The sequence below is a fragment of the Ornithorhynchus anatinus genome, chromosome 8 (genome assembly GCF_004115215.2).
Source record: "Ornithorhynchus anatinus isolate Pmale09 chromosome 8, mOrnAna1.pri.v4, whole genome shotgun sequence".
Lineage (NCBI taxonomy): Eukaryota > Metazoa > Chordata > Mammalia > Monotremata > Ornithorhynchidae > Ornithorhynchus > Ornithorhynchus anatinus.
The window spans coordinates 41,148,410-41,160,447 of NC_041735.1; the positions used below are offsets into that span (position 1 = coordinate 41,148,410).

Consider the following 12,038-nt stretch of genomic DNA (forward strand, 5'->3'; position numbering starts at 1 on the left):
ATTGCTTACAGAACTCTCAATTTGTACAAGTGAAGAGCCAGAATCAGTAAACTATTAGCTAAATTTCTTTGGCATTGCCACTAGGCCCAGCAATCACTGCACTCATCTGGGCTAAGCTATTTGAGTGAGCCTGTTTTTCTCAAACATATTGCTGACTACAAGCAGACAGGGTCTCATCCATTTTTATTTTTCTCAGACAACCGGTTGCAGCCCTGAAGCCCAGGGCTAGTGTCTTTTGCTGCTGCAATTTTTACCTTGGTTAACAAGATGAACCTAACAAGCTGTTGGGGCAAAGTATTACAAGAGCATATCCAGGCCCTGGGGAATGCTGTGAAAATAGCTTTACAGCCTTTGTGGAACTTATATCTCACCACCACAGTGAAATGATTGAGTCAGAGGAACGTAAGCTGGAAGAACTTAGCTGAAAGAACTTTAAGCAGGAACAGATGTTTCCCTTCACACCAAACTGCTTAACAGTCATTCTATGTGAGTTTTTCACCATTCCCTGATTTACATGCGCTTCCAAACATTAATAAAATGCATTTTAACAAAATGTGGGAAGAAAATTGGGACATTTTCCTCCCAGCTTTAACCATTGACTCAAAACTCATATCTACTGTGAGATCGTAAAACCAACAGAAACATGGTCTTGCTAGCTTCAAAATCCTGCCCAAAACAAAGCTGGTTGAGCAAAATGGCCATAGATGGTTTTCATTACAATGTGCCAAAGAAATAAATGTTTTATTGTTCTTTTGTAAATACCCTGAGAACTCAGGGAAATTCTTCTAAAGGATGGAAATGATTTGAAAGAGTTTCAGATCACATCAAGATAACTGATCTCCGTGGGTAATAAATAGTACTTCGGGAGGCTCACTGCAAACCTCTAGCAAATTCAGGGTGACATTAATCATGCAAGGAACGACCTAATGACCAATGCTGAAGGTCTAATGCTTATTTCTTGGTTGTTCATCCTTTACCTTAACTTTTTCAACATACTTCTGCTGAATGTTCCCAAGTATCCAGAGCTCAGTAAATACCAATGCTGCTTGTACACCATCTCCTACACTGATGAACAGCAACAGTAGTATAAAGGTCCTGGCTTGACCAGGTTAGGTTCTAGAGGCTGTTCATCTCAGCATCTTCTTGATTCATGAGCTTTGCTGCCTCCAAGCCTTAGTCAAAACTGAAAGGCCTAGTCACAGAGATTGGACACTTGAAGAAGTGAATAATGGGACCATGCTGCTCTCAAATCAGTCGGTCAGGAAGCCCCAAAAGGGATTAATGCATTTGAGAATGTTTTGTTTTCTGCCAGTGTAAAGATAAGGGATGATGGCATAGTAGAGAAACCCACTCAAAAGTACTCCATCAATTAAACAAGAAAACTTTTGCATCCACAGAAAAGTAATCAACCTTTTGTTCTCCTTTTTCTTTATTCTTTTCAATCCCTTTCTTCTGCTTTCAACCTCTCTTTTTCTATTTGTCTCTCAAATCTGCAAAAAACTAGTGGGGCACTGAGTTTAAAGACTGTCAATTCAATGAGATGAAGGACAATGCCTGCTCTGCAACTAATACACTCTCAATAAGTACTATGACTGAAAATAATAGTAATTGTAATAATATTTGTTAAGCACTCACTATGTGCCTTGCACTGTACTAAGAAAATCAGACTGGAAACAGTCCCTGTCCCACATGGGGCTCACAGTCTAAGTAGGAGAGAGAACAAGGATTGAATCCTCATTTTATAGATGAAGCAACTAAGGCACTGAAATTTAAGTTACTTGTCTAAGGTTACACAACAGACAAGTAGTAGAGGACACAGGTCCTCTGACTTCCAGGCACATGTTCTTCCCACTAAACTGCCCTGCTTCCCTAATGAGGAGTACAATAGAAGCTAAGAAATATAAATCAATTATAGTAATGAAATTCTCAGTGTAACCACTCTTCCCCCCGATAGTTTTATTTAGATTTGTGATTAGTAACTACGGGAAGGAGACTTGGTCTGAGATTTTGACTTTCTTTCAGAGTGCCCTATGCTGCCCATAGGAAGTTGATGTCAATTTACTGCCCTTTCAAACATTACTGTATAGAGTTTTCCAACACAGGGAGGGTTTTTACATGTGGATTCACCCCATAATAAATTGTTTTCAACAAAGAGTCATGAGGCAGTACACCTACTTTTCCCCTGTTAAAATCACTTTGCTTGAAAATCAAACCCTTATCCTGAGCCTTAGTTACAGAAGTGAAGTAGAATGTGAAAACAAGAGTCATTTCCCAGGAGACTTTTGTGTGGAGAGAGGGAAAGGAAGAGGGCTTGTAACTCCAAATCTTTAGACCAGGATGCTCTTCAACTAGCTTATGTTCTTGCTGTTTCTGGATAAACTTAAGGGTTTCAGGATTTTCAAAATCCCCAACTGAATTCTTACTGAAGAATTCTTTGTGGTTGCAATTATATTTATATCCTCCTGATGGGGCTGGGATTTTTGGAGTGGAATTCTCCTGAGCAAGGGAAAAATGGGGAAAAATATATGTGCAGGGCATGATCCTGATGGCTCTTGCCACATCATAAAAGTGCCCTGGCTAGTCTCAAATAAAGAAAAAAACCTTTGAATGTCGGGTGAAGAGAAATCACATCCTGCAATTGTAACTGGAGTATATTACACCAATTCTCCACCCCCACCCCCATTCCTCTGACATACACACCCACCCACACAGACTCTGTCTCTCACACTAAATGTAGCACTGACAGAGGTCATATTCCCATATTTGTACCCTGAGCTGGAATGAGGACAAATCAACCAGAGTAAAGCATGGCTCAGAGGTGAATATCAGCACATTTCAACAACCCAGATGGGAAAGTTCAAAACTTGATAGAACATGTATTAATTTGCAATGCATAATTAGCACTCAAAGTATGTTCTATCATGAAAAATATATTTTATACCACTTTTAAACTTTTCTGGTGATATCAATTAATTCCATATTTGCCAAAATAACCGGGAAGTATTACACAAAATTGGGAGGCAGCAGACTTTTATAAGCCATGTACAGTAAGAGCTCACTCAGTATGGGCCAAAATGTTTTTACCAGTCTGAAATGGAAAGATCCTTATTATTAATGCAAGACTGGGGAAAAGTCTGCCTACCTTGCATCTTCATACAGCTATCTTAGGAATGGCCTCCTGCCACTCATTGCCCAACTCCTCTTTGACCTGGAACAATGAATGCTTTTGGTTTCAGCCAAGCCTCCCTCAGCTACGAGAAGACCAGCACTCCAGATTCACTATGCTTCACACATACCTGGAGCCCATTTGTAGAGGGTGATACCCAGCTAGGGATATAATGACACCACGAACTCATGCAGGATTAGAATTTGAAATTGGTCACGCTACAATATCCCTTTTCAAAAGCCCCTATTAGTCCGGGGGTGTTGTAGATGCCTTGGGACCAGGCATTGTGTCTAGCAACAAGACACTTTGCACAATTAGTACAACTCTATTGCACTTTCACAAGTGCTTAGGACAGTGTTTTGCACATGGTTTATGCTCAATAAATATCACTGACTGACAGCTCAGAAAAAGCAGCAGGGAGCCAAGGAGCTTGGAACCTTTACACTGCTGGGCTCCAGGCCCCGCGGACTGCCTAGAGACGCAGGAAGCCACCCTCTTAAACCTGGGAAGGTGGTGGCAATTGGAACCAAGGGAGAACTTGCCTGAAACACTAAGGTTCCACAGATTGTTCCCTCTACTGTATGTTTAACAGGAAAAAATATCAACTGCTTTATTTTATTTCTGAATTTTAACAGATTTTCACTGTGGTTTTCATTAGACCCTTTTATTCTATGTGTCTCTCCTCCCGCCCTCAGAATGGGAGCCCCTTATGGTCCAGAGACCATGTCTTATTTGATTTCCCTGTTATTCCTCAGTCAACTAATACAGAGCTTTGGACATTGAAAACAAATGTTAGTAACAATGATATTACTAGGTGTTAGAAACCATAGCTAGAAAGAGCAGAGAAACAGCTAGACCTCTCCAATCTGATACTTGCTGTAATTAATGCCTCTGTAAGCCTACACACTTCATGTCTCTGGGTTTCTTCCTAGTCCACGAACAGATCTTTTTACAGGAGGGCATATTATGATGCTAGAATGAGCAGGAATTGGGCAAGGGCTGTGGAAAACAGTTAGGAGCATCTTGGAATAGCTAAATGTTCAGAAAAGAATTTGTATAAATAGCATCACAGCAATGGGCTTCAAAATTAACAGTCTCTTATCTTGGCAATCTAGTTTTCCCTTATTAGTTTTACCTGGGCTGACCTTGTTTACCAATTTGGCTACAATAATCCCAGATTTTTGTATGTTGTCCTAGGTAATTTTAGAAGTATATACAAATGGCCCAAGTTGGCACTCTCAAGTCAGTCATACCTTGCACTAACTCCCAACTTCCCAGTGACTCTTGCTTACTTTAAATGGATGGGCTTTTATGTCAGGGCCGGAATAAACTCAGTACAGGCTCAGGTTAGGTCCCACAGCAACCTAATGGCCCAGAATGATTGGGGGCAGGGAGGCTAAAATTCCATCTTGTTCCCCATCACCAACTCTAAGACAAGTTAGGCATCTCCCCAGTGAGACTACTAGTTGTCACCAACAATGTGACAAAACCCAGGTCACCACTGGCAAGAATGTGTTGCACGTTTTTTGGGGTGTTTTTTTTTAATGCACCCTGATCTCTCTCCCACCCACTGTCCCCACTTGCCCTGGGTTTGGGAAGCCAGGCATACTCTAATGAGGGCCTTATTGCCCCTAATCCTGCTGGACCATCACCTTGTGGGTGTGAGGGTGGGATTATCAGGGCAGGGGGCAGATGGACAGTACTGGGGATGGGAGGGACACCCTTACTCCTAGGGCATTCCTATAACTAGCCTAGCCTGCTTCTGCTACTCAGGTCTCCCCATCATGCAGACTAGTAGGGGTGAGGTTGAGAGAGGGCAAGTTTAACAAAAAAAAATCAGACAGGTTGGGGACAAAACTGGGGAGAGCCGGGGGATCTGGGAGAGTAGGGAGAGCTGGAAAAAGCAGGGAGCACATAAAGAACCAAGAATACAGGGACAACTGGGGAAAGTTGGGGAGAGAAGACTGTGGAAGGAACGAGAAGGGCAGGGTGAGAAAAAAAAAGAAACTTGTTTACCCGACCATTGCCAAATGTGATTAGAGAGCTGGCAGCAAAGGGCAGTGAGGCCCAGTGGAATGGCCAGTGTGACAGGCCTCCTGGAAAGGGGAGGGGAAGATGCTCTTGCTCATATGCTGCCACACTGTTCTGGCTATCAACAGAAATAATCTGGTTTTACTGCCTATCTTAACGGATAGGAACATCTCTCTCTCCCATAGGGAGGAGAAAAAAATGGGAAATGACAGACACAAAACCTTGAGTGGCCATTGCCTTTTCTCCAAGGCAGCAGATTGATGGCGTGTCTTGGACCCTTTCAGAAAAACCACTCCCAAGTTCCCAGCATTATTTTAATATATCAGGAATGTCTTTGCTGGACAGGGTTAGAAAATTGGAATTCCCGTCATCAGAAAAGCAACGGGAAAGTTCTGCACGGTCTTATCGAGAACTAAGTAGGGAGAACCTGGGGACTCCCCTCTTTCTCCGCTCTTGAGATCCCCAGACTCCTAAACCTGCACAGGTGCATACTATGCACCCCGGCATCTATGAAATGAGGGTGTGGAATGCCGCCCTGGTGAAGTAGGTACAGTATCACTTTGGTTCCAGGGCCCAAAAGAGATATTTCCTCCCTGTTAACCAAACCCCCACTCATGAATGATAAATTCACTCTCCTACTGGATTACACCTGCTACAACCCTGCCCTCTCTTCCACTTGGAAACATCATTTGTCCTCCTTCATTGTTTCCAATGCCCATTGTCAGGACCAACTAACTATTCCGGATCTTTAACTCCCAGTGTGCCTGCCTTCCCTCTTTCTCTCTCTAATCACCTTGCCACCTACCTGGTTGATAAAATCTACATCATCAGGCATGAACTACAAATCATCCCAGCTTCCTCCCAACCAAACCGCCTCCATGGTCTTTGAAGAGATCTCCAATCTGCTGTCAAAATCAACCCTGTCCACCTTCATTACCCTGTATCTATCACAACATTTAGAAGAATGCTTGGCACAAAGTAAGTGCTTAACAAATACCATCATTACTATTAATATAACAAAGTTCAGACATGATCCTTGCCCTTGGGGAGTTTAAGGTTTGTACATGCCTGCTGCCTCCATTTCTTATCCTCCAACTCCCTTATCCACCATCTAAAATCTGTCTTTTCTCCCCTTCACTACCCTGAGACTGCTGACTCCAAGAATTTCCTTTTGCCAAATCGAATGAACTCAACTCTGTCCTAACCTATTCAATCTCTTTGCCATTATGGACCATTCCGTTCCCCTGGAAACACTACTTAACTTTGGTTTTTCTAACACAGTTCTCTCCTGGTTTTCCACTTGCCTCTCTGTTCACTGCTTCTCAGTTTCTTCCACTGGCTCTTCCTCAGCTCTCCAATCTCTACCTATGGATATCCTCAAGGCCCTGTCCTGGTTCACCTTCTTTTCTCAATCTGCATTCCCTCACTTGAGGAACTCATCTTCTGCTCTCAGAGCCTAGACTACCACCTCTATGCAGATGACTTCCCAGTCTAGCTTGCTAACTCTCACTTCTCTCCTCTGAAATCTCACATCTGTTTCTGTCATCTACTTGGGTGTCCTAATAACTCAGGCTCTGAGGTTTTAGTCCTAATCCAGGTCCTGCCCCTACTTGTCCTTGGACCTTGGAAAAAGGTGATTGTGCCTCAGTGGGTCAAGAATGGTTGACTGTCTTACCTTCAGAGCTGCTCTAGAGAATAACCCCCCAGTGACAGTAAAAGACATTGTGCTAAATAAAAACATTATTCTTAACCCAGACACTGTCTCACATCTGCCATCTCCCATTTGGTTTTCTTGCTGGTTCCCCAGCAGCCTTTTGTCTGCTGCACCCATTTCTGTAATTGTTTCAATTTCCTCAGCTGTGGGGGCAATCTCTCTAAAGAGATCCTGGTGGAAAGCATGCATGACAACCCAAAGACTTCCCGCTGAGCCCATAACCAAGCTTTTCTGTTTCGTGGACCTCCAAACGGCATTTTAAGGATCCTGAGTGCTTTTTTCCTTGTGACCACAAATCTCTATTTTATCATTTCATGTGATATGTGTGCTGAACACTGGGGCCCAGAAAAGAAGAAAAAAGACCATGTATCACAGAGATCACTTGAAACTATAAAGACCTAATGATTACATTGACATGTTCTATTCCCGTGGGTAGATATTAAAATATAATGGCATACTTAACAAGCCCACCAAGGAAACCATGGGAGGGTGGTGAGACAAGTTCATTAACAAAAAGAAGAGTGTGACAGCTAGAGGTAAAGGGTTCTGGCCCGCTGAGCTGTGGAGAAGGTTCTTTTGCAGCAGATTAGAAGAGGAAACAGGTCTAGGGTGATGAGTCTTGAACTCAGGACATGTTTGTCCTATTAGCTGGCCTAGAAGGAAGTCAATCAGTCCCCTATCCCATTGCTCCCTAGAGTACAAACCCTCTACCTGGACAGAACCAGGCTCGGAGTCATTGTCCAAACAAACAGTGCAGATTTGCATGGGTGAACATGAGCCCACAAGTGCAAAGAGCAGGGAAGGGAAGGGAGAGCCAGTTCTTTATAGCTGAAGCCCATGACCAAGGGCTCTCATTTCATTGGGCATAACAAGGAGACACTGTGGCCTTCAGAGGAAAAAATGGTATGTCCTGATCGACACTTGAATCCCTCTGAGGGAAGGCCCCTCTAGCCATTCCAACTCTCCCCATTTCTCTTCATGTCTCATCTTCCCTAAATGATTTTATGGCCTCAGCAACTTATTTGGAAAGGTTTTTGGGTTTGGGGGCTTTTTGGGATAATTTCTATCTCACTCTGAATTACTGGTTTTCCCTAATTACAATTAGATTCTGTGATGAACCTGTAGAAATGAGGATCTATACACTCAACAATCAGTCATAAAGTAAATGATGAGTCATGTATATATAGCAAGTAAATTTTAGGGGATTTCTGATGTCCTGTCTTTCTCTTTCATCGGAAGCCCTTGGTGTTCCCTACAGAAAATTATCTAGGTTCAACTCTTGTCAGTAAGTAACAGAAACTATCTTTTTTTCCCCTGAAAATCATTCTTCTTCCACCAAAAGAACAATGAATTCTTCTGGTATTCAGGCAACACATTTTTAATGTGATCAATGGCTTTCAACACAGGAATAAGGCACAAGCCTTACCTTTGTCTTGCCTTTCCTGGATTGATTTACTAAGTTTATAATTATTAAATTTTTCACCCTCTTGGGCCGGGCAAGGGATCTCTGACTCCACCACAAACTACGAAAGAGTCACATCGTAAAGAAACAGAATCTGCCTCTAAAAGCCCGGTTGGATTATAAGAATTGATATGCTAAGTGCTTACTATGTGCCAAGCACTATTCTAAGCACTGAGGTAAATACAAGATAATCAGGTTGGACACAGTCCCCATCCAGCTTGGGGCTAAGTGGGAGGGAAAACAGGTATGTAATCCACATTTTACAGATAAGGATACAGAAACAGAGAAGTTAAGCAATTTTCCCAAGGTCACACAGTAGGCAAATGGTGGAGCTCAGATTAGAATACAAGTTTTTTTGACTCCCAGGTCCATAATCTCTCCATTAGGCCACACTGCTTCCATCAAATAAGTCTTTACTGGCAATGAGCATGTGCCAACTATAATGAATGGGTTTAGCACGCCGTTTTATATTTTCATTTTGAGAGTAAAATTTTGGGTCAGAGATCAAATAAACCTCCCTGAGCATACATCAGATGATTTAAATTAAGATGCCTGAAAAGACCATTGATGAATATCACTGGAAGCTAAATTTTCAGACTATTTTATTCTTCTTCTGTCTGCCCCACCCACCGTCCCTAAGATCTCATGGAACACTCTCAGAAGCCATCTACAGTTGACCAGTCACTGCACTGCAGCACCAGGGAATCAGGCAACCCATGTTCCAGCTAGGCTCCAATTAGTAGAACTTTGGAGATGGAGTTGTGTATTCAGGAATCTCCTCTCCTTGCAATGCTTCTTCTCTTAAGAATTCTCCTCCAAGACTCACAGCTATATTCAAGAAATCATTCCAAGTGTGTGCACATTTTAAAGACTCTGTGGCCCACATTAAGCAATCTGCATGAAGAGCCTTTACCGTAGAACACAGCAGGATATGAACAGTGAGCCACAAGATGCAGTAAACCAGGGTTAATTCTACCAGTTCCCTCTGCAGCTAAATATTGTGCTGTAGAGAGCAGCAAGGGTAAATTGCTCGGCCCCACCTAGATACATTTTTAACACCACTCTATTTTGTGAAAAATTGGGATCGGGGGGGGGGGGGGCGTGCGGAGAATTATGAAGTACTAATTTTACATGACACAAACACCAATGAGTTCATTTTTCCAAATCCTGAGAAATAATGAACCTCTCTCCATTTCTGTTAGTCAAGAATTCAGCTCAGCTAATTGAAAACATTTGCTGGGAAAAATAATGCTTATGGCTCACAAAGGGAAGAAAAACCTAGTGGCTTTTAGCTGAATTCTGCTGTTCAGAGAACAGTCCAAGCACACATGGTTCAGTGACAGAATGAGTTAATTATCTCATCTCAAGAGAACTCTACTCGTCATGGAACCACAAGTTATTATTTTAAATAATGACCTAGATAAAAAGTAATGGCTGCAAGCTACAGCAGTGAACCGCACTGAATGGGATCGTTTTCTCATAACAGAGTGGCAATTAACTAGTGTCACCACGATGAAGAAATAGTTAGGGATCACGTTATTCATTATTAAGCCTTTGAAATGAAAACATGAATGCTTTTCTCACCCAAAGCAGCATTGGGAGGAGAGACTGAAAACTCAAGTTTTCTGTTCCTCTTCCAATACTGACTCACCATGTCCTCTTAGACAAGTCATTCAACCTGACCAAACCTGAGTTTTCCTCCTGCCAATGAGGTAAGCAGACCTACTTCTATCTCCTGGGGATTCTGAGAGAGCTTAGTGGGTGAGTAGCAGTGAAGTAGTCCCCTGAGTGAGAAACCCTGGATAAAGGCCAAGTCGGAAGAACAATTTAAAGTGTTTCATGACTACTGAGGAAAGTCAATGATCTGTATATTAGGTTAATGTGAAAAGTCCAGGTGTCCAAAACAATTAGATATATACTTGTCAAAGATAACCCAGTCACAGCAGGCTTGGCTCTCCTCATTTCCAGTAATGTGAACTAAACTTGATCTTAAAGAGTTTGGAAAATGGTTTATGCTGGAGGTATCGGCAATCCCACTTCCTGACAGACAAATGAAAACACTCCTTCCTTGCCCCAAGGCCTTGGTTGAGCCTAAATCACTCCATGCTGAGGGAGTGGGCCAAGGTGTCTGCTGTCCACTCCCCAGGGAACAGAGCAGACCTCTCTCAATGGTTCCCCTTAATACCCAGAGCACTTCTTCACTGAGGTTCTTCCAGCCCAAGAATGTGCGTGCATGTTTACCCTTACATTTACTCTGGATACACTCCAAGCCCTCCTTGGGTAGGGATGGGTTTGGTTTTTTCAGATTGCTCCAGGGAGATGAACAATCTCTCTCAGCGCCTGTCCTTACCAGGGACAGGATTGCAAGGGTCTGTCTACTGTAGTTCTAGGGTTTTCCCAGTCTCTAGTTCTTAGAGAGGTATGGCCAGTCCCAGGGCCAGAATGTGCCCCCAGTCCCTCATGGTCCAAGCTGGAAATGAGGAGCCTTATGGGGTGAGTAAGAATGTTGCATTTTCCCACAAGTCATTATGCCTTTTTTGGAAACCACCAGCCTTGCCTAGGAAAGCTTATCCATGGATTGGTCTTCACCTTCATTACTTACCTTCTTAATGAAATCCGGGATGATTTTTTGGCCTGCCAGGTGGTCTAAGGATGAGCAGCATTCTAACTCCAAGATGTACCCTTCATTGTGATAATCAGTTTTCTGAGACCTAGAGAGATAAAAACACACATGCTCAGCCTTGATGCGATTAGAAAGGGAACTGGTTTTTTGTGGGGATTTTTTGGGGTTTTTTTGGCTACTCCCACAGAACTATTAATTGCCACAAAAGATCCATCCCAAAACACAATGATCGATGGTCAAGAATTCTCACAACTCCACATTACACTTTCAACTGCCTAAAAAAGTATTTCGATGCACCAGAAGGTTTTTCAAGTTGTAGACTACCAGTAAACAAAGCTGGTGGGCAAGTCATGAAACCTCAGGCTCTACTGGGATTCTTCTGGGAAAGAACTGCTGCCCCATTGAAATTCATGGACCCTGAGCCACCATGTGGCAGTTCTCCCTGTCCTAGCTGGATGAAAGCAAGTGGAATCCAAGGAATATCTCCCTAGGCAACTGACCTAGTAGGAGCTGCATGGCCTGGTGGAAAGAGCACGGGCCTGGGAGTCAGAAGGACTTGGGTTCTAATCCTAGCTCCATCACTTGTCTGCTGTGTGATTTTGAGCAAATCACTTCACTTCGACTCAGTTACCTCATCTGTAAAATGGGGGTTTAGACTGTAAGCCCCATGTGGGACATGGACTGTGTCCAGTCTGATTAGCTTGTTTATATCCCAGCACTTAATACAATGTCTGGCACATAGTAAATGCTAAACAAATGCCATTGAAAAAAAAAAAGTGGCATAGCCAGTTCACTAACCCATGCTAATTTGGAAGATTGTTCCTAAACTTCTCCTCTCCCAGCATCCATGTAAGCTGGTGGGATCTTGGCTTCAGGTTACACATAAGCATGCCTTGAAGGGTGAGTATAGAAGGAAACTCTGGAGGAGAGCCCTACCACCTTCTGTGCCCAGGAAAACCCTTGACCAGCACTGCCCTGGCTGAGCTCCGTAAAATGAATATTTACCTTGTGGTTAAATACATTAAATATAGACATACTTTCA

General features: G+C 42.9%; 1 protein-coding gene across 9 annotated transcripts in view; it reads right to left on the bottom strand.

Moving 5' to 3' along the window:
• RFTN1 (raftlin, lipid raft linker 1) overlaps positions 1–12,038 on the bottom strand; it is a 163,645-nt gene that overhangs the window by 55,628 nt on the left and 95,979 nt on the right. For all 9 annotated transcript variants that reach the window (XM_029070774.1, XM_029070775.2, XM_029070772.1 and 6 more), the window contains exon 4: positions 10,976–11,084. In XM_029070774.1, coding sequence (XP_028926607.1) covers positions 10,976–11,084 — 109 coding nt within the window. The remainder of the gene's footprint in view (positions 1–10,975; positions 11,085–12,038) is intronic.